Source organism: Tursiops truncatus, chromosome 4 (assembly GCF_011762595.2).
Source record: "Tursiops truncatus isolate mTurTru1 chromosome 4, mTurTru1.mat.Y, whole genome shotgun sequence".
Lineage (NCBI taxonomy): Eukaryota > Metazoa > Chordata > Mammalia > Artiodactyla > Delphinidae > Tursiops > Tursiops truncatus.
Genome location: NC_047037.1, coordinates 9284465 through 9308176, shown reverse-complemented (window position 1 = coordinate 9308176; position 23712 = coordinate 9284465). Strand labels below are relative to the sequence as shown.

The 23712-nt window shown below is 38.8% G+C and overlaps 1 protein-coding gene across 8 annotated transcripts in view; it reads right to left on the bottom strand.

Annotated features, from left to right (window-relative positions):
• Positions 1-23712, bottom strand: part of TBC1D5 (TBC1 domain family member 5) — a 540886-nt gene that overhangs the window by 242182 nt on the left and 274992 nt on the right. For 7 of the 8 annotated variants that reach the window (XM_019934420.3, XM_073803671.1, XM_073803670.1 and 4 more), the window contains 4 exons: positions 8262-8370; positions 6706-6795; positions 6531-6605; positions 5343-5410 (listed from right to left, as the gene is read on the bottom strand). In XM_019934420.3, the coding sequence (XP_019789979.2) occupies positions 5343-5410; positions 6531-6605; positions 6706-6795; positions 8262-8370 (342 nt within the window). The remainder of the gene's footprint in view (positions 1-5342; positions 5411-6530; positions 6606-6705; positions 6796-8261; positions 8371-23712) is intronic. The other variant, XM_073803672.1, reaches the window with a different exon arrangement.

The window sequence follows — 23712 nt, the reverse complement described above, 5'->3', positions numbered from 1 at the left end:
GAAATTCCCCAAATTAATGTCAGCTACCAAACCACAGAACCAGGAAGCTCAGAGACTACCAAGGAATATAAACACCAAAAGAATGACACCTAGGTATATCATTTGCAAACTGCTGAAAATCAAAGATAAAGTCCTCAAAGGGGGGGGGGGGACATCTTTTCTATATAGGAATAAGGAACTACATCCAACTTCTCCTCAGAAACCATGCAAGACAGAAGAGCATGAACTGAAATATTTAAAGTGTTGAAAGGGAAGAAACCCACCAACCTGGAATTCTGTATCCCACAAAATTACCCTTCAAAAGTGAAGGAGAAAAAAAACTTTCTCAGATAAGCAAAAATTGTGAGAATCTGTCAGTAGACTTGCCTTACAAGAAATTATTTTAAAAGTTCTTTAGGAAAAAGGAAAATAATTTCTGACTCTGATCTACATAAAGGAAAAGTGTAAGAAGGAATAAAGGTAAAATAAAAACTTTCTTTTTTCTTGCTCTTAACTGATATAACATAACAATTTGTTTAAAATAATAATACCAACAATACATTCAATTATGCATGCCTGTGTGTATGTATACATATGGATACATATGCTTACATATGCTTATGTATAAGTGAAATGAATGACAGAAATCATACAAGGGACACGCACGGAGGAATCAGAATTATTTTGCTATTATAAGGCCCTGACACTATCTTTGAAGTGGTAGAGTGTAATTTGAAAGTGGGTTTGCTGAAATGTATATTGCAAAGTCCCAGGTAACTACTAAGAAAAAAAGTAAAAGAAGTATAACCAACATGCTGAGAAAGGAGAGAAAATGGAATAATCTAAGATGCTCAATTAAAACTATGAAAGGTAGGAAAAGAGTAGAAGACAAAAGTAGGAATAAAGAACAAGGTAATGAATAGAAAACAGTAACAAATATGACAGATAATAATCCAACTATATCAGTAATCACTTTGAACATCAATGTAGACCACCTAAATGCACCAATTAAAAGACAGACATTGTCAGAGTGGATCAAAAAAACAAGACCCAACTATACGTTGCCTTTAAGAAACCACTTTAAATAGAACAACATATGTAGATTAAAAGTAAATAGCTGGAGAACAACGTACCATGCTAACACTAGGTAAAAGATAAGAAAGGACACTGCATAATGATAAAGGGATCAATTCTCCAAGAAGGCATACAACCCTTAACAGGTATGCACCTAGTAACAGAGCATCACACTATGCAACGCAAAACCCGATGAAACTGGAAAGAGAAATAAAAGAATCCACTATCACGGTTGGCAACTTCAACACCCCTCTATCAGAAATGGACAGGCCTGGCAGGCAGAAAACCAGTAAGGACCAAGTTGAACTCAGCAATGTCATCAATCAACTGGATCTAACTGACATCTACAGACCACTTTATCCAACAACAGCAGGGTACACATTCTCCTCCAGTTCACATGGAATGCTGACAAAGATAGATCCCATTCTGAACCATAAAACACACTTTAACAAATTTGACAGAAGAGACATCATACAGTGTCTGCCCTCAGACCACAATGAAATCAAACGAGAAATCAATAACAGAAAGGTAACTGGAAAGCCCTAAAAGGGAACTGTGTGTGTGTTCGGGAGTCTGGGTTGAGTACATCTTCTGCAAACCACAGAGTGTCGCAGAAGGTCTTAGATTCGGCAAGTAGGAGCATGACTAGAAATGTGCTTCGGGAAAACAAGGCTATAACACGTGGGTTGGACTGGAAGAGAAAGTTAATAGATCCAAGGAAAACAGTTAAACAAGTAAGAAACTCCAGGTAAGACGTAAAAAGGGCCCAAAACAGACTAGTAACAATGGAATAGAACCACAGAATGTGAGAAAGCTACAAATAATGACACCTAATTTGTATTTTAAAATATAAAATGTATGTCCTCACCTCATCTATTCCCATCTTCATCTTCAGTCTATGTCACCGACACCACTGAACTTGGGACACAGCAAGCAACTCCTGGCGGCCCTCCCAGCTTCCGTGCTTCACCCCACTGCGCGGCAGCCAGAATTCTCTTCTCAGACCTCATTCCCCTGCTCAGTACCCTCCAAGTGGGACCAAACCCAAACCCCTCACTGTGGTCGGCAGGACCACCTCTCAGGCCTCCCTACTGTGATCACCCGCCTGCAGCCACCGCGGCCTCCCTTCAGTTCCTCTGAACCCTCAGCCCACTTTCACTGAGGACTCTGCACCAGCTGTCCCCCCTGCCTGGAATGGGCTTCCCCTACATCTTCACATGGCTGGCTTTTTAAAATGTGTTACTTATGGGGCTTCCCTGGTGGCGCAGTGGTTGAGAATCTGCCTGCCGATGCAGGGGACAGGGGTTCGAGCCCTGGTCTGGGAGGATCCCACGTGCCGCGGAGCAACTGGGCCCGTGAACCACAACTACTGAGCCTGCGCATCTGGAGCCTGTGCTCCGCAACAAGAGAGGCCACGACAGTGAGAGGCCTGCGCACCACGATGAAGAGTGTCCCCCACTCGCCACAACTAGAGAAAGCCCTCACACAGAAACGAAGACCCAACACAGCCAAAAATAAAATAAATTAAAAAATTTAAAATGTGTCACTTCTCAGCTCAAATGTCATCTTCTCAGAGATGCCGTTGCCGATGACTGTTCTTAAAGCAGCCACCCGTCTAGCTGTCCTATTATCCTGCTTGATTTCTTCACAGCAATCACCACCCTCTACCATTACCCTCTCTTTCTAGACGGGCACATTGTCTCACTCCCCAGCAACCCGCACTGAAATGTACCTCCTGTGATGGCAGGACCTTGTCTGTCTTACTCACCACCTGTTCCCTCACCACCCTGTTCCCCCAGGCCTGAAACAGAGTAGACATTCAGTAAAACATAAACTCAAAGAACACCAAATTCTCTCACAAATGCTAGTGAATGCGTAACACCGTGTAACATTCACTGAGCTGTGCGTCTCCCTTTCTTCTCCTGTTGGTTTATGAGCTGCTGTACTGACTGGATTGAAAACCATGCATTGGAGATAACACAGTGCCTTCTAAAGAGGGTGTATTGGGACCTCCCTGGCGGTCCAGTGGTTAAGACTCCGTGCTTTCAATGCAGGGGCATGGATTTGATCCCTGGTCAGGGAACTAGGATCCCATGTGCCACGTGTGCAAAATATAAATAAATGAAATTTGTTAAAAATAAATAAATAAAGAGGGTGTATTGCCTAAAGCAGTAAAAATTATTTAAGCTATTCAGCTTTTATGATTAGGCAATTTGGTGGCTTTAAAATAAGACGGACACCCTTACCCTACAAGCTAAGTTACTTGCCCCCAAATTTATATACAGATGGCAAGGAGAGACTTCCTCTAAATGTAGGGGAGAGCCATTGGGAGAGCCTTCTGGGGAAGCAGGTCTGCAACCTCCCCCTCCCAGGCTATGAACTATAGGCCTCCTAGCAGCCTTCCCTGCATCTTGGGTTTGTCAACTTAACTAAAATGCACCAGTGAAGACAAATCATAAGGGGGAAAAAATAGCCATGTATGTATGTTACACGTATACGCACATACGTATTTGTAAGAAAAATACATAAAAAATATAAAACCAAATAGTTACGAGAATACAGCTTTTGAGAAATAACATTTTCTCACACAGCAAAGCAGAAACGTTTGAGCTAAGGAACCAAAATGATGAAGAGGCTCCCAACGCCACTTCTTGTTTGGTTTGGCCATCCAACTTTTTTTCTTTGCCGTTCTCTTTTTTTCCTATTTCTTTTGGCCAATCTGGCCCATGTGGCCGCTAGTGTGTGACTCTGCCCCAGTGCCATGACATGTCCATTTCCATTTGGCAACAGTAGAGGACACTCACTAAAACTCTTCTTAAACAGAAGCTGTCAAGTTTTCTAAGATAACTGCCCAGCATCTTCCAAAACAGATACCTTGACTGCTTGGTTAGCAAGATACACCGTGCCTTTTGTTTTTATGAAGTCTTTTATTGACACTGATTACCCAGCTAGTTCCCTAAATGATTGGTGAGGAAATTCATCCCTTTGTTTTACCCAAAAAATATTTACTGAGTGCCTCCCGGGAACCAATACAGCAGCATTCTGCCTTCTGAAACCACCTCCTGGAGATCCAGCACCACCACCTGACACTGGAGGGTAGCTTCCGTATCACTGCTTAGTCCCCCATCCTAAGCAAGCTCATCAAAATGATCCCTCCCTCACACCTCCAACCCACCATCACGGCCAGTTAGCTACGGTTTTGCTGTTCTCTGAACCCATGACTCCTCTGAATTATTTCCATTTTAAAATAGGAAATCTCATGTGTTAAATATGTAGTATAACCTTATAAAAGGCCGTGTCATCTGATTATTCTGTTTGGGACCTGGAAAGAGATGAATGTCAGAGAGCCAGTGGCCCTGACATTGCACTAGGGGAGAAGGACTTGAAGCAGGAGTGGGGCAGACAAGCAGAGCCATAGGAGGAGCTGGAAGGAAGCAGTGGATTCAGGACTCTGCACATACCTGGCTCATCCCAGATCCCAATGATGAACTCAAATTTACTAACCTTTATCTAGTTTGCAGTTTAAAGTATAAATACATCAAATTTACTACCATTATCAACATGTTAATCTATAACAATCCCTTGAGGTGGTTACTCTTATCCTTGTTTTATGGAAACGGACACCTAAGGGGGAAAGATGTTTGTTGAAATTAATTTGTCCAGGATTATAGCATACATTGCTAGAACTTACCCTGGGCTTTTCCTACATAAATTCCATGTAATTCTCATTACATGACCCAAAAAGATGAGGTCCAATATATCAAAGTTATAGACATTAACTACATGCTAAATAAAGAACCAATCTTCATATAGTAAATATTGAGTAGACTGAGTTGTTTGCAAACTTGAATGGTGTGAAGAAGACGAGAAATAAGGGGGGGGGGTTAAAAATAATAGTTGTCCTTTAAAAAGTAATTTGATCAGAAAGAGATTCAAAGGTGTAAAGCAAAAGATAATTTTTTTTGGCAAAACCAGTATTAAGACTATAAAATATAACCTTAATCAGAGCACATGACTTCAAATAATCATTGGGAACTGAAAAACTGATTTAAATAGTTAAGTATTTACATATTATTTTAATATTATAAATGTAATTTACTTTGACAAAGGGAACACAAAAATCTATACTTTAAGAATAGAAAGTAATTATTATTATCAAACTTCGGCCAAAATAACTGTTAACACAAGTAGAATACTGCATTCAATTAAGATTGTATATTTTGCTAAAATTGCAGAGAGGTAACGCCAGTTTGAATTACTGAAAGTAACCTGTAGGTAGTTTTACATACGTTCTTTTGACATCTTGTTCAATCATTGACCGAAGTTCTTTATCCTGGAAGAATTTGTTCCAAAGACTCTGAAATAAGGAAAGCAACCTATTTAAAATAATACCCCAACTATGCTTGACTTTTATGATCTCAATTTAATAATTAAATGATTAAATTTATCCCTCTCTGAGTTACGATTTTACATGGCAGATAGGAAACCTGAACCTGGAAAAATTTTTATTAAAATCTACTTTAATCTCAGAAACACATCCTTATTCTAACATCAACTTTTCCAGTGATATTATTGTGTACATTTAAAATTTTCTACTATCTGTTTAAAGTGAATGATACTTTTACTGCTATACATCTGCTGCTACCCCTACAACAACAAAAAGGTCTGCCTGGATTAGAGGAGGCCCATTGGCCAAGTGGTCACACTTGAACCTGACCTGAACTGCCAACGCACTAAGAAAGATATGTAACGTTTTCTATTATGCTCTATTAGGTTTTTAAATGAAATAGATTTTTATGTACTTTTTAAAATGTGAACTTAAAGTTTTAAAAATTGCTTAATATTTCATGCTGCTATAACATAGACTATATTATAATAATTACATGCATCAGGAAAAAGAAATGTTAATGTTATGTAGAAGATAGAGAAAAAAAAAAACAGTCCATTAACACGGAAATAGGAATTAGAGCAGCAACTGAAGAAGTTACACAATCAATACCTCTGAGGTAGTAATTACTCCTCGTGGGCCTGATCTTTTTCGTGATCTTTAAACACTTGTTCACAGATTCACTACAAGCAGTTGCTTTCCTTCGTGTGACCTGGTCCTTCCAGGTGAAGCCTTCTCTACCTTTGTCAGGAAGGGAGGCTCTCCGCAGCCTTCCGCTCCCCCCTGAGACCCTGGGAGGACAGTTCAACCCTCAGCTTCGTGCTCTTCTCTCTGACCTTCGGCTCTTACAGACCCCTGGGGCCTCTTCTTGGCAGTGCCCTTCCCCAGTAATAGACCATTGGCTTCCTACAACACTGTCCATACACAGCATGGAATAAAGCCCATCTGGTTTTAGGTGGTATAACACGTGGGGTAAAAAAATAATAATAACTCGTATGGTATAACACTGCTTTCGTGGTGATGGATAACAAGACATAAGCATACTCTTATGGGTAAAAGCGGTTGAGATATGAATAAAGACAAACTTTACCCCTTCATCCTGGGAAAGGGGATTATTGATCATCAAGTCTTGCTGGCCAACAACCTTCCTCGGGTTTGTGATGTGCTGGGAAAGAAAGAGAGAAAACACAAATGCAAAGATCAGAGGCTACTGGAGTCCAAAGCATACTTAAGAAAACAATTCCATTAATTAAAGTACAACTTACTATTTCTTTAATGTTGCTATACCATGCTCTTAATTCTTTAATTCTATTTATCCACTGACTTTTATCTTGAGGAAGAACACAAAGAAAGAGCTGTCAAAAAAAAAAAAAAGGAAACTTTCATAAAAATCCTAAGAAGTAAAACGTCAAACTATGGCAAATGGCACCCTCTGAAAACTGAAGAAGATATTCATATTCATGTTACCATTCCAATCCTCAGTCAATTATATTTGGGGGTATTTAAAAAATATATAAATTTGGACAATTCCAAAAGTGAACAAAGGCCAAAGAACAAGATCCCAAAAGCTACATCACAAGGTGGAATCAACCTACCCTCCAAATTTATAATAAAAGTGAACAAGAAAAATTCACTGAGGTTCAAGTACAATTCTATTTTACATTCTTATATTAAGGGGGGGCTGCTGGGGTGTATTAACAGGCGCAAGGTCCAATTTGTTAGTTTCAAGGTTTCAGATCTGTCTTCAAACAAGCAGGTAAAGGACAGAGAGGAACAATCTGAGGACACAGCCTGAGCACTGAAGCCGTTCCTTCTACAGCAGAAAACGTAATTTACAACTAGCAGTCGGCTTATGAAAATAACAAGCATTCTTAAAAAGACTAATTTGATTTAATTTAGCTTGATGCAACATTAAAAAAAAATCTGGGTTTGAGTTTATTTTCAGCCAATGAAGGAGACATGAAAAAGTTCAACAACAAGGAGTTGGGGGTGGGCCCAAACCTCCTGTGTACAAACAGCCGAGCAGCACAACCCCTGCCTCCACTGCCTGCACCAAATGCAAGGAAAATGCACTTCGACTATTAAATCTCAATAATTAAATGTCAAACTGTCTACTACATTATGTGTCCCTTACTGTCTTCACCTGCAGGCTCCGTATGCTGAACTTGTGCAGATGAATCCTGAACAACTTTCAAGAGAAGTCATTTTAAAAGTGAGTCTCAATCTAAACTGATTCACTTTGAGAGAACAAAAAGGGACAGATTTCCGAGTGATGAAAGAGATACCGTAGCTCATCATCACTCATGTGGTGACTGATGGGCTTTCTCTGGAAGGAGACCGACCAAATCTCCCTCCACTTCTCCTTCTTGCTGCCCTTCTCTCGGTGTTTCTAGTACAAAAAATATGGAAAATCTTTTCCATCTGTTATTTGTGAAGAAAAAAGGGAGAGTGACTACATGACGGCACTTGATATAATAGGAGCCTGAAAACATTCACACACACGCACACCCCCTTCCAGCAGCAAGGATTTCTGCAAACGCCTCTGGGGACCCGGAAGGCGTTGCTTGAGTTCCACACCATCACATGGGATGAAAAGACCGTTATTTCAAATGACTCCTTCACCATCGCCGGTTATCCAGGACTAAGGTGGTTCAACCTTATTAGCAAATGTCCTATGAAAGATAAACCTGGATAGCCAAAACCTCGAGAGTGAAGTCTCTTGGAAAATTCAGTGATCCCCCGCATGGGTGATCTTCCGGGGCATCAGGTAATGTGTTGATATACTGCAACTACAAACTGTAAATAAATATTTTCTTCTTACCTTCCAGCAAATGCTGCGGAACCTGCTGCTTCTCAGCTGCCCATTAATCCCCTTCTGCCTTACTGTTGCCAAGTAATTGTTGTTTACAAATAGTTCTTCCCATTCTTTCCTAGATGCAAGAAACCAAAGCATGGGGATCCTTTTGTTAAAATTCTCTGCTTGGAGAGGACTGCTACAGGAATTTAATTTTAAATAAGTCTCAGAAATGCAACTTTTAAAACATATATATTTATTTGTGTATTGTTTCTGAACGCATGGCTGTCTTTTTGGGCAGAGTTCTTTAGTAGATTTAATGAATATGTAGATCGCTATAATTATGCCAGCTACTGAAATTCATAATGTCTATGGAGGCTACTCCACTGCCTCTAAAGTGATGGTACTGCAGTTCAGTGAATCAACAAGAAAAAAATGAATATTAATATAAGTATATGACTGCTTTAGCCATTGACAAAGATATACTTGCTCCAAAAATACACAACCAAAAAGTGGGCCATAGATCGTATTGGCTTCTCACCTGAAATATCTCATTAAATCAACTCATTTTTCTTTCATGTCAAGCTGGGCAATTATATAGAAGACTACTTTCTTTAGTTTTTAGTACTATTTACTATTGAAATCTCTGCAACTTCTTTCCACACGATCAGTTTTAAAATTTTAACAGGTGCAGGCAAATGTGAAAAAAACATCAAAAAAATTAAAAAGCCTCACTGTAAAAACTGTGAAAGGCAAGCTTGAGCACCCTGCCGCCTGCACCTATGGCTGAGGAGATAAACAACTGAAATATGCCTCCCAGGCATGCAGACACCAGGGGCCCAACACCTGTGCCTCATTAATATACAAGTAAATCTGCCCTACTGGGAAACAATTGGAAATTAATCGTCCCAAACCATTTACTGAGTTTGAATAAAGGAAGCAGACCTATATTCCCTGCGTCTGGTACCAAACTAAACATCAAGAATCATTTGTCAACAGTTGAGGCTACTGAGTGCAGCTTTATGAAATTTCTCTCAGATTCCATAATGCCACAATAAACTTATAATGTAAAATTTATTATCAAAGCTGCAAGCCTGGCAATCTCTTCAGAGACCAACTCGCGAGAGAATGCCTCTGAACCCCTCCATCACCCTTCTCTGTAATGCACAGTTGTCGCCGGCCAGACCCCACTCGTGTTCAGAAAGGACAGCCATACGCAAGGCAATCTTAGAGCCGGTATCATAACCAACTGCACACCTAACGTGCAAAACCCTGACTGCAGAGCAAGCTGCATCTTCCCCACAGAGCTTTCCAGAAGAGTGGCCGAGGCAATGGCACGTTCCCTAATGCCACGAGCAGGAGAACTTCCAGCCTCACCCCCGCAGCACTGATCTCCAGCCGCGCCAAGCTTCTGCCAGAAGGGGCTTGTGGCTAAGTGTGACAAATGCGACACACAGGCCAACACTATGCTGGAAAGAAACAAATTCCTACCACTACTCCATGAAAATGTCTTATTTCCATCACGCGATTCATGAAAGAAAATAATATTTCATTTTGATTTCACTTGCTTTTGTATCATTAGTAAAACCGAAAATTTTTCATGCTTTTGGGCCATTTTATTTCTTCTTTTTAAAAACTTCCTTTCTGTAAAATGGAATAATAGTATCTACCTCAAATAATTATCATAAGAATTAAAATATATGAACAGTCCTTAGAAGGGGACTGGCATATCATAACATTTTAGAAAATTAATATCATTATTAATAATAATTATAACACAGCTTTTATCTTGGTGCCTTGGGCTTATTATTCTGAGAGAAGTTTTTCATACCTTAAAGACATCACACCTTTGTCTGCCATATATATGTTTGTTTGTTTTTTGCGGTATGCGGGTCTCTCACTGTTGTGGCCTCTCCCGTTGTGGAGCACAGGCTCCGGACGCGCAGGCTCAGTGGCCATGGCTCATGGGCCCAGCCGCTCCGCAGCACGTGGGATCTTCCCGGACCGGGGCACGAACCCGTGTCCCCTGCATCGGCAGGCGGACTCTCAACCACTGCGCCACCAGGCAAGCCCCCATATATATGTATTTTTAACACAATTATTTTGATTTTCAACACACTGAAGCTTTTTGTGTATAATTTAAACCTAACATTTATTTCCTCTTGATGCTCTTTCCATTGTTTTCAGGCTTAAGTAATTCTTAGCCACTCCAAGTTCAAAGAGATGTTCACTGAATTCTTGAGTTTTTGGAACATCACTTTAGTCCATTTGTATTATCTATCATATTTTAAATACATTATCCATTTCCCAACAGTTTCACATATATTACCCACATCTCACAGTTCAAGTTTTGTTTTTATACAGTTTGTAGTAATACTCAAAGATGAGATAAAAAAACGAGTACAAAGAGCATTACAGGAGTACATCTCCGAAAATGTGCCTATGTTTAAATAGCTTGTGGTCTATGAACAGAAAGCACAGATTTCAAATGGAATAATTTGTCCGAGACCATGCAGTTCCGTGGCCTGAAAACACCAATACCTTCCCGATCAGAGAGGTAAAGTGTGAGGCAATGACTCCTCCAGCCTCTTCCAAAATCAGCTCCTATTCACAAGTACCAAGACATTGTGAAAGTAGACACAGCTGGTGGCTAGATTCATTGCCATCTTGTCAAGGTCAGGAGCCTTTCAAGGTCAAGTTACACACCACTTACCTCATGAAGGATAATTATTTGTTAGCTCAAATAAGACCCTGTGCCTTGATTACTGTGTTGGTAAAGAATAAAGGAGACTGAGGCATGTGAAATGGAAACATTCTCTCTGAAATTCACAATCATTTAAATTTATTCATAGGTACTCATAGTTCCAATTAAGGCACAAATCTCAAACTGATGGAGAGCTCTAACAACATAGATACTACATAAAGGCCACAAGAAAACGTATTAATTGTCTTTCTCTTCTACGGAATGGTGTTTCATTAATAAACTGTGATACAGAGTAAACATAATAAACATCTATTTAGTGCCTACTGTGTGCTTAGCACTCAGAGATATTTGTAAAAGCAATTTTAAAAAGTTAAAGAGAGTAGACAGATGTGTAAACCAATCATATGATTAAGGCAAAGCACTCTGGCAGTGCAGAGGAGGGTGAAATAATCTTATATCTAAAAATTAAAACTCGGTGTAAAAAACGATAAATAGTATCTCCGTAGGCACTGAAATGCCACCCTAAAAACTGAGCTGTCAGAGGTTAAACAGTCTATAGAGGACAAAATGTTGGAAAGTTGAGCCCTTTGAAGGGAGCTGGAAAAAAATAAAAGTTTTTTCCAATCACAAATACAAATGGTGGACAACACTCCTGAACTCAGGTGAAGACCTGGGAAAATAATAGTAAGTACTGAGGAGTCAGTGGTGGAATTCTGCAGTTTAATTAACAAAAATAAAGAAAAGGTAGTTGCTAAACTTTGTCTTACATAGGAAAACATATAGTCTGTCACAGCAAAAATCTAGCAGCGATGTTCTCAAAATGCTACAAAAAAAATCCATTCAAAAATGCTTAAAAAAAGTCCATTCAAAATATATAATATTTTGGGTAAATCACTTTTAACCTCTACAACAACCCTCCTGGGGTGAATAATTTTAACCCCTCCCCCCTCCATGAATGACAAAACTGAGGCCCAGAAAAATTAAATAAGTTGTCAAGAGAGAAATGGAATGAGAATTAGGAAAAGCACCTTCCAGAATAACATGGGTGAAAACACTAAAGGGAAGCATAATACTGCACACATCAAAGGACATAAACGGCCCCTGGCAACAAGGCAAGATAGGAATGCGACCTTATATTTTCTTTCTTACATTTTTAGAGTTTGAACATCAAGTCCAAAAGTATAGAGAGAAGTTTTCACCAGTTGGACTGAGAAGGTAAGTCAACAGATACTGTGAGTGGTTTAAGAACACATGGGACATTTAGGTGCATAATCGCCTTAAAAACTCTCTGGATAACGCACTAGTGCCATCTAGTGGCAAAGACTCTGCATTGCAGGCACTGGGTCCCTGAAACCGTAACCAGCATCTAAGCAAGAAGAGGCAGGAATGGGCTGTTTCATTTCCCCTGCCAATGTTAGCAGATTAGTACTGGCTGCCCTGGAAGCACTGTGTTCAGGATTCTGAGAACACCTCTGTGTTCCTCAGGGAAGAACATTCATTGGCCATGAACACTACAATAATTTCTAAATAAGTGAAATTAATTTTTGCAGCAGCAATGGATGCCTTTCATTTAAGAAGAACTATTTAGGTAGTTAAGGCTCTTGCAATTTTTTTTTTTTTGACATGGAAATCAACTAGAATTTGCAGTGAAGAAATACAGCTGATGATCATAAGGAGATAACTATTTCTAATGATATATTTTAATGTATTTTCCCAAGATACGCACATAAAATTAGTATGAAACTGGTTAGCGGCTTCTCAATTTAATTGTTTAAATACTTTCATAACCGAAAGAATGCAAAAATGACGAGGCAATTCTGGAATAAAAAATTTCTGAATTGTTGTCCCAAATGAGGATACACTAGATATACTTTATATGATGGTTTTACCCGATTTCCTGGCTTTATTTAGACAGGGAACAATGTCTCTGTGGAGCTAACGTAAGAAATCCAGACAGTTACAATAACTGAGAAGAGTTCATAGACTACACACTACATACTACTACAGTCTAGTACTGAGTATCTCCAATACTTGGTCAAGAGGAGCTACGTTGGCTTTGACTGATAATAAAGCTGCTGAGTGGAGCAGAGGAGGGCTCGTCACCACAGGGAAGGTCAAGAAGTCACAGACGAGCTGGGGGCGGCGGGGTGGAGCAGGAGCTCTCAGAGATGGCCCTGTGGTTTACAAGGTCACCAGTCAACCATCGTCATCTCGTCCTTGAGATGTGACTAAAGGAACAGTAGAACAGTAGAGGAACAGTAGACTAGTAGAACAGTAGAACTAAAGGCCAGGTCAAAGGAAGGTGGTCTTTAAGGCAGACAAGATGGGTAGAATACTTGAAGGTGAGGAACCACAGGTGAGAAAACTGCATCTGATGTACAACGGTTTATACAATTTTATAATCCTAAAGTGCATGCCAATATGTGAGGAGATTGCCTTATTAATTACGATCATATTTGCTTTATCAAATGCAAAGGGAGAAAGGACACAGTAAATTTTTAAATCTGTATAGAAATATATCAGGGAAAGATTTCTCTTAATGAAAGGGCTGTACCATGATTCCAATATTCCACATAGAAAAGTATGTGCCTTTACACCATTTTAAAGGGGTGGCTTTTAAAATACTATCGAAATAGAACAAGGAACGTCTAACTTAAAAATCAAAGGAAATAGGAGAAGTGTAAATTAGGTATGTCAGCATCAGACTATAAAGTGTGGCACCAGAGCTGGGTAAGCTACAACATTAGGACTGCAGGTGCCAAGATCATCCAGATAAACACTGATGTTATCTATAATTACCTCATTTTTAGCTTAAATCACAGGTAATGAGGGAACTCAGAGACTCTAAAAGGCAATTAGAAACTATACTGGCTTTTTTGCTTCCTATATCAGGAATTTTTAAAAACTTACTTTTATTTAAAGCTTTCTTTTTTTCCCTCCATAATGAAACATCAGGGCATATTACTTATACATATAAAAACAAAAACAACTCACAATTACTCACAAGCCTAAAATGGATTTCTTCATATTTCTAGGTGAAAAATGTTCTCATGTGATGAGGCATCATTGAAACAAAGGCAACTGATAGTTCAGCGTGTGGTGGTGTGTTAAAATTAATTTACAATGATGTTTTGATTCGGGTTTGGATTTAACTCTGAATTGAGAAATCTTGAGCTTCCACGTCAATATTCACAAGGTGGATAACAACTGAGTTAGCAACAGTTTTGGACTGTCAGATATAATCATCTTTTTTTTTTTAATGTATTATTTTCTTCAAATAATAGTGTTTAAGAGCTTCTAAATTCAGGATCATATTAAAAGTACTCAACAAATGTACTTTTAGAAAAGAAATAAGAAAAGCCGTGTCACAAGGTTATAAAAAATTAAGCACATAATAAAAGTCATATCAAAGGATCAAACATATAGAAATGAGGTGAGAAAAGGCGTTACAGACAATCGCTACGAAGTTATCTGAAATGAATGCTTTCTATTCCATGGTTTACTGATGTTTCTTATGTAATTAACTAGGGGAAATCCCTTTCTTCAAGACACCTCGGTGCAGACCTCCACCTTCTTGGCCCCCCTGTCCCACCCTTGTTTTCCTTGCTATTGGTGATAACCAGCATGGACTTCATATCTTATTTTCTATATGATAAAGAATTTACCACACAGTCTATGATGTAAACAATACTGCAATGGAAATACAGAATTGAAAACAAATTATTTTCTAGTCATTTAGAAAAAAGCATTTATTTCCCAAAATCTGATGTCCTAATTAAAACTCAATCCTGTCTCCTAAACCATGTTTTCCAACACTGGGTTGACTTGTAGGGAATAACACATATAGAAATACATGTACTTTTGAAATAAATACTTTCTCTTAAAAAGATTTAAGTGGATTATATTTTAACTGAATCCATCATTCATTTGATGACCAGCACTATGCAATAGAACTTCCTAAGATGACAGAAATGTCCTCTATCTGACCATCCAATATGGTAATCACTACTCACACGTGCCTACTAAACAGGTGAAATATGGCTAGTGCAACTGAACGACAGTTGTTTATTGTCTTATTTTAATGAATTTAAACCTAAACTTAGCCCCATGTCACTAGTGGTTCCTATATCGGACAGTGAAACTGTTTTAGGATGATAAACCATTCATATATACATTCCCTTTTAAAGTAACAACTAAAAAGTTTCAAGAGATGTAAAGATAAATATGCACATGATACATACTCATATAGTGTCCCTGGGGAAAGAAAACAGAAACACATTAAAGCTAGCCTATATACAAGTGGTTAAAAAATCAAGATGATTCTATGAGAGACGTAACACAGTATAAAATTCACTCTGGGCTTCCCTGGTGGCGCAGTGGTTGAGAGTCCGCCTGCCGCTGCAGGGGACACGGGTTCGTGCGCCGGTCTGGGAAGATCCCACGTGCCGCAGAGCGGCTGAGCCCGTGAGCCATGGCCGCTAAGCCTGCGCGTCCGGAGCACAGCCGCAACGGGAGAGGCCACAACAGTGAGAGAACCGCGTACCCAAAAAAAAAAAAAAAAAAAAAAAAAAAAAAATTCACTCTAAGTAAAATCAGATATACATGTAAAAGTTTTCTTTTTTTCTTTTTCGTCTCTTAGCTCACTGCCTCCCACTGTGTTTCTGTCTTCATCACCTCTCTCTGCCTCCTGCTTCCTCCCACCTCCCTCTTCACTCACACACACACACTCTTACACAACACTCACACTCACACACATACTAACACACAACACACACGCTCACACTCACAACACGCTCACACTAACACACACGCACACTCACACATACACGCACACTCACACATACAGACTCACACACATAAAAGTTAGAAAAGCAGATCTTTAGTGGTGACAGTGGTACATCTATAAGTTACCAAAAATGATCAATACTGGAAAGAATCAGACCTGAGATTTGGACTATGGCATATTATAACCATACTTGGCAAGAGACTGGCTCAAAGATCCAGGAAATGGTAATTTAAAATTAAGATCAACGGGCCACATGATCAAATAAACTTTAATTCAAGGTCAATGTGTACTTTATAATTTGTTAGACTAACGTACCTGGGAAAACAACCTTACATGGGCCACCGGAAAAATAAGGAAATACCCCTAACCCCTGGGTGACTAGAAAACATCACTTATTTATAGTTAAAAAGAAAAAGAATGCACTGATTTTAAAAATCCATGCTTGAATACCTAATTTACCCAGCATGATTAAAGGCCAATGTATGCCATTTTCTCAACTCAAAAATGTTGAGAGAGGCTTCCCTGGTGGCGCAGTGGTTGAGAGTCCGCCTGCCGATGCAGGGGACACGGGTTCGTGCCCCAGTCCGGGAAGATGCCACATGCCGTGGAGCGGCTGGGCCTGTGAGCCATGGCCGCTGAGCCTGCGCGTCCGGAGCCTGTGCTCCGCAACGGGAGAGGCCACAGCAGTGAGAGGCCCGCGTACCGCAAAAAAAAAAAAAAAAATGTTGAGAGTACCAAAACATTTCTAAAACATAAAGGAGTTTTTTTCCAGATGTGATATACATTTGGGGCATGCATGGCTATTTGCTTCTACATTAAATAACTCCACACTGCTTAGCTTTTGGAGTTTTCTATTCTGTTTTTGGTGGCATTTCTCTCATGACCATCGTTTTCAGGCGATCAGCTATCGATTCGTAAAATAATGTTAGCTTTCAGAAATCCTAAATCTCCACTCCTGTTACTTGCTCACTTTTTCTTTTTTAAAACCAAGACAACAAAGTAAACTCTGAACTGTCATACATTCTAGCCTATTTCAATAACATAAACTATATTAGCCTTTTTCAAGGAAAAAAAATGAGAAATTAGATAAGCACTTTAAGAACTAGAAGGGCTTCCCTGTGACTAAATCTACCTTAATAAACAAACTCTTTGGCTATTTTAACATTTTCCCCATTTCTAACTCTCTGATTACATCCTCCTTGGGTGAAGATATTAGAAATTTGACCTCTAAATAACTGATATGTTACTGCATCTACAAAGAAAAGAGGGGAGATCCCTTTTCTCAACAGTAGACACTGGAGACACTGAAGTGGAGGAATCAGGGTGTGGAGACCCGGTTCCAGCCCGCACGCTGCTTCCCACGCAGGCCTGAACACCAGTGGCAGCGGTACTTCTCGCACCGATTTTTTGAAACAGCTGCTCCACATCACAGTGGAAGACGAGTGGTTTTCTCACGACCTCCTTGCCCAAATTAAATTATGCTTCATAAAAAATCCTCTGTTAATATGCAGACATATTCTCCACTGCTGAAATTTTATGTTATTTGAAAGTTCATGTATTTCAAAAGAACCCAGATCTAGTTCTGACTTCATAAAAGACCTTTCGTTACTTTGTTATTTGCTGTTCTGTTAGTTCATACACGTGATAATTCAGATATTCCCAAATGGATGCCACAAAACAATTAATTATACGACCACAGATACCTTTCTAACGAACGAGAGTGGGATGTTTTCGTAAAGCTGTTGCGTGGAATGCTACTATAAGATTGAAAATCAGCCCCGGAAGAAAATTTTCATTTTTTCTACAGAACTTTTAAAAATACTATAATTAGGAATGGTACCTAGAGAGACAGAGGCAGGGAAACGGGCTCCTTCTCTAGGGAGCAGACTCCATAAGCAGCTCAGGGGCAGCAGCTCAGGGGCAGCAGGGTGAGAGCAGTGTTCAAAATGCCAAACAGACCACTCTGGCTCTCTTTATTTATCCTACCCCCTCCACCCTACCCCCGATCTCTCAGGTGGGAATAAATGAGGTCAGAATACAAAGGAGAGACTCAGGCTCTGGGCGTGGCCCTGTGGTGCCTGTGTAGGAGGGACGGGCAAGCAAAGGACAGGAGTTACTTTGGAGATTATAAATTTATTCTTGTGAACCCAACAAGATCCAAGCTACCAGAGCTCTGTGCCTGATTCAGTGACAGTGGGGCTCTACCACTCAAGGGAGCTTTAAGATCTAGAAGCATGTGAAAAACCGGAGTGAGAGTTAAGAGATGGTGTGCAACTATTCTGCTTTGCTTCAGATGGGTTCAGAGACTTGGTCATGTCATCCAAATTATTTTTCTAATCTGAACAAGTAGCTGGAAATACAATCTTTGAAACTCCTTGAGAATATGTCAACCAGACTAAACTACTTCTATATCTATCTCAGAAAAGGGCCTCTATAATCATGGAATGAAAACTAGGTCCATACGTTCAGATGATACTAGGACATCTTTTTAATTTTCAAATATTCTCTCATTACCAGGCTAATTTTATTCCATAGCTGGTTTATTTGATTTCTCCCTTATTTCTAGGCACATAATATTCACTCTCAATTATAACATTATCAACTATTTCATATAATGTTGTGCAATTTAAAGATTCACATTTTCAACTCCCAGTTAAAATTTTTGATCACTGATTTAGATATATCAAACATCTATGATACACTGAAACCTACTGTCAAAATAGCAGTTCCTGCAAAGTAACAATGTCACCACAATGAAACAGTTATATGTAAAAACCCATGTTGTATGAGTTTGTCACTGACAAATACAAGGCCAACCGAATCTACCCATTCTCAGTGCCCCAAACCCCCAAAGAATGCATTGCTGCAGTAGAAAATGAAGAATGTCTTTGTTCATATTGTTCACCTCACAGAAAACTCCTGTTCATCTACTTTGTCTAGCAAACATATCCTTCCTCCCAACCACAACCCACCCTCAATATTAACTAGCCCGTCTGGTATTCCCCTAGTTCTTGGTGAAATGCCCCCACGATGACACCAGTCCTCATGTAGTTGCTTCCATGTCTGTCTCCCCTCCTAGATCACGAGTGCACCAAGAGCAGGGTTTTGTTTTAATCTTTGTCTAGCACACTGGCTGGCCTGTAATGGGTGCAGAATAATGATCTGCAGAATGAATGAAGATATGTTAAGTCTCATGATGAACAACAACAAACTTTCATATATATTTGGGTTGGCCAAAAAGTTCGTTTGGGTTTTTCCATACGCCGGAATGGAAATGGATGTTTATTTATATATATATATATATATATATATATATATATATATATATATATATATTTGTTTATATATATAGAAACAAATGTCACAAAAGCACTTTTGAAAGCTCTGGATTAGTAATAAATGAAAAAAATAGGATTATTAACCACTGCCACTTTCCCTCAAAAAGCAAGGTAATCTGATATAGAAAAGAAACAAATATTAAATACCAATTTTATTAAAATATTCTATGTAAATTTCACCCTTAAACTATATCTTTGAGACATATAAATTGTCCATCAAATCAAACATCAGAAATTTACTGCCACTTTAAAACTATATAGAATTTTAAAATACTTCCCTGGTGGCACAGTGGTTAAGAATCTGCCTGCCAAGGCAGGGGACACGGGTTCGATCCCTGGTCCAGGAAGATCCCACATGCCAAGGAGCAACTAAGCCCTTGCACCAGAGCTACTGAGCCCGCGTGCCTAGAGCTCGTGCCCCACAACAAAGAGTAGCCCCCGCTCGCTGCAACTAGAGAAAGCCTGCACGCAGCAATGAAGATCCAACACAGGCAAAAATAAATAAAATGAGTAAATTTAAAACACTTTTCTGAGACGAAGGCCAACTTTGTTAGGTGAAAAAGTTGATTAAAACTTAAAGGATGTTTTAGAAAAGACAGAGAAAAGAAAGAAACTAGTATTGTTACTCACTATGTGTTAGGTGACTGGTCCAGCAGTTCTACACATTTGTGTAAAACTCTACAACTCTACAACTCTGTGATACAGGAGCTGTTAATACTCCAGCTTCACAAATGAAGTAAAATTAGGAATCAGGGAGGTTAATTACCTTGCCTAAGATCACACAGTCAGTAAGTGCTGGAGCTAAGATGTAAACTTTATTCTGTCTTATTTCTATCTGTGTAGTTTTTCTAAACTGTTTCCCTAAATTATGTATTTATTCTTAAGAACTTAAAGAGTCAGTGTCATATAATTATATAGATTCTCAGCAAAATACAGGCATCCCATCAAAGTGAGGAAAGCAACTTTCTAAGAATCAGGAAAGAAACCCTAATTCTAGGTCCTCCTCTTTCATCTATTTACTAAGCTATGTCCTGGAAAAATAATTTAAAAGGCAAGGCCTCAGGAACTTAAGATGAGTGGGTGGAGAAGGAGTGGGATGGGGAATTCAGTTTGGTCTTGATTATCTTTAGTATGTGTTATGGACTGAATGTGGCCCCCACAGATTCATGTTCTGAATCCTGACACCCAATGTGACAGTGTTTGGGGGTGGGGCCTTTCAGAGGTGAGTAAGTCATCAGGGCTGAGCCCTAATGAATGGAATTAGTGCCTTTACAAAAGAGGCTCCCAGAGATCTTTCCTGCCCCTACAGCCAAGTGAGAACGTAGTGAAAAGACTCCATCTATGAACCCGGAAGTGGGCTCCATCAAACACCAAATCTACCAGCATCTTAATCTTGAACTTCCCAGCCTCTAAATTGTGAGAAATAAATTTCTGTTGTTTATAAGCTACCTAGTCTCTGGTAATTTGTTATAGCAGCCCAAACAAACTAATACAGTATAACTTTCAATAATTAAATTGTTTCTATAAATCCGTATTCCTAAAAATAATAGATTAACAAATTTATATCATTCTAAGAGCATAACCAGAACCTAGATTTCTAATTTTAAATCCAAAGTATGCTTTTGCCCTATTATCTTTAATATTTTGAATCACTGCTTCATTGTCATTTCAAGAGACATATGACCCTCTTACATACAAATCGGGGTGAGGAGGAAGGTACTATACCAACAATAAATGTAAATGATGTAAGGATATTTCCCACATCCTCCCAAATTATTAATTACATGTAAATAGGATACATAAACGTCTTTGTGATAAAACTTGAAGCCTAATTTTAAAAATTTCTTCACTGACTAAAGAAAGTTCAGATTAATGGTTTTCTTCCTTATTCAGAAAAAAACAACTTTTAAATTCAAAAAGCTAAACCAACTATCATTTTTTTTAAACTTTTAACCAACTTAAACAGCCTTTGACTCTGTGGGCTACAGAATACACCACACTGAGAAAGGGAGGCAACTGTGGAAGCTCTGATCAATATCAAGAAATAGAAAAACAAATACCATATGCTAACACATATATATGGAATCTAAAAAAAAAAAAAAATTGGTTCTAATGAACCTAGGCGCAGGACAGGAATAAAGACGCAGACATAGAGAATGGACTTGAGGACACGGGGAGGGGGAAGGGTAAGCTGGGACGAACTGAAAGAGTGGCATGGACATATATACACTACCAAGTGTAAAACAGATAGCTAGTGGGAAGCAGCCGCATAGCACAGGGAGATCAGCTCAGTGCTTTGTGACCACCTAGAGGGGTGGGGTAGGGAAGGTGGGAGGGAGATGCGAGAGGGAGGAGATACGGGGATATATGTATACGTATAGCTGATTCACTTTGTTATAAAGCAGAAACTAACACACCATTGTAAGGCAATTATACTCCAATAAAGATGTTAATATATATATATACACATATATATATATACACACACACATATATATATATATATATATATATATATCAAGAAATAATGCCATCAGTACTGTAGTGGCTTTTTATTTTCTTTCCTTAAAAAGAAAATAAAATATATAAAGGGGAAATTTTTCCCTTATTTCTTCAACAAAAGTTCTTTTGAAATATGAAACTTGGTCTTTCTTTAGAGGGAAAAAACTATGAAGCCAAAAAGAAGGAATATTTCTTAGTTAAAAAAACAAACAGTGTGTAGTTTATAGTCCTTATTCAAGGACTACACATTTTTCAAGGCTCAAGTCACCCTGTTATGCCAGCTGTAGGATTTGCTAATTCAAAAGACACACATAAGTATTTTGCAATTCTTTTTTGCATTCAACTACCTTTTTTTAAAATTCAACATCAGGGTTTCTGACTAAATCATTACAAGTTTTGTTGATTGGCTATGACTCATAACTGGACAATCACTGGTTGATATTATTTTGAACTGTCTCTTGGAGTCAGCATTTCATTTAAGGTATTATTTGAAAATTATCCAATTGTCAAAATCCAGAAGATAATACATTTTTACTAATGGCACAGCTTGGGAAAATACACTCAAAAATGGTACCATGTGGGCTTCCCTGGTGGCACAGTGGTTGAGAGTCCACCTGCCGATGCAGGGGACACGGGTTCGTGCCCCGGTCCGGGAAGATCCCCCGTGCCGCGGAGGGGCTGGGCCCGTGAGCCATGGCCGCTGAGCCTGCGCGTCGGGAGCCTGTGCTCCACAACGGGAGAGGCCGCAACAGTGAGAGGCCGCAACAGTGAGAGGCCCGCGTACCGAAAAAAAAAAAAAAAAAAAAGGTACCATGTGAAATTAAATTGTAAAAATAATTAGGGTCAGCTAAGATGATTTACCACTGAATACACAGAATCTAGAAAATCAGAGTTAAATAGACAAAATTATTTTAAAATAATCTAAAATGATTTATATTCCATCCTATGCCATTTATACAATGCCAAGATGCTGTCTGAAATTTAAGCAATATTTTGAGTTTCCCAGAGAAACTCAAAATAACTGGTCTGAGTTTTCTCTAAATTGACTCTTAAAACAACAGATTTTAACATGAATTTGTGGCTACATAAACACAGCCTAACTTTTTCAAAAATGAAGTTATTTTTATACTGGTAATTATAACATTATACTTTTAAAAGCTTTACACTGACTCAAAAAACCATACAGACTTCCAATGAACTTTTGCAGAATATCATAATTTGATCAATCAAGATATTTAAAAACATAGGGTAAAAAAGGGAAAAATTTTAAATGCTCACCTTCAATTTATTACATAGGTCACTGTTATACCATCTAATAAGATAATTAAAAACATGCAAGCAGCTGGTACTACAGCTAAACAGATTAATGTAATAGTCTGTAGTCATATGTGCTGGCAAGGGGCTCGCCTCTTTGGAGAGGAGAAGGTCAGCTGCCCTTGGGAAGAGGAGGGGGGATGGGGAGAGAACGCTCCTACCATGTGGCCCTGTGCTACAGTCACTAAGTTAAACATCTACTGCAAACTGTTCATCGGCAAACTACTTCTCTGCTCTCATACCCTCAGTCTGAAAGGGTCTCAGTTTTAATGGTGAAATAAGAAACAGAGAAAGCTCATTTAATCTAACAGAAGACATTAACACTAGTCTTTAAAAAGCACAAGGTATACTGCATAAACCAGTAATATCTTCTCAATTCTTCTAATCTTCCCATTTTACCACATCACCTGCAAATTAGTTGGGAGAAAAACAATTAAATTTTAACAGAAACTTCCAAAACAAGATCTAGCTATTACCCAGGCACCATATAATCATCATACTGGTGCCTTAGGAGTTAAATGCAGCTGTACTCTATCTGAATCAAAGATGCAAACCACAAGAGACACAAATCCAAAGTGAGACCTCCTAGCCTCTGAAAAACACATCTATGAGCCTTAGGCACATAAAGCTATAGATACGGTCCATTGATTGTAAATTTCAAACTTTGTCAAAATTCCAAAAATCCACCTCTGAATTTATACTCAATAAAACATCTTCTTCTTATCTCTACTATGTGTACAAATGTGTTATACAAAGGCAACCTGGAATATACAGCAGAGACAGAGTATCAAGCCTCAGGTTAAGCTTGTTCTTAGCCTCCTTTCTGCTAAAAAA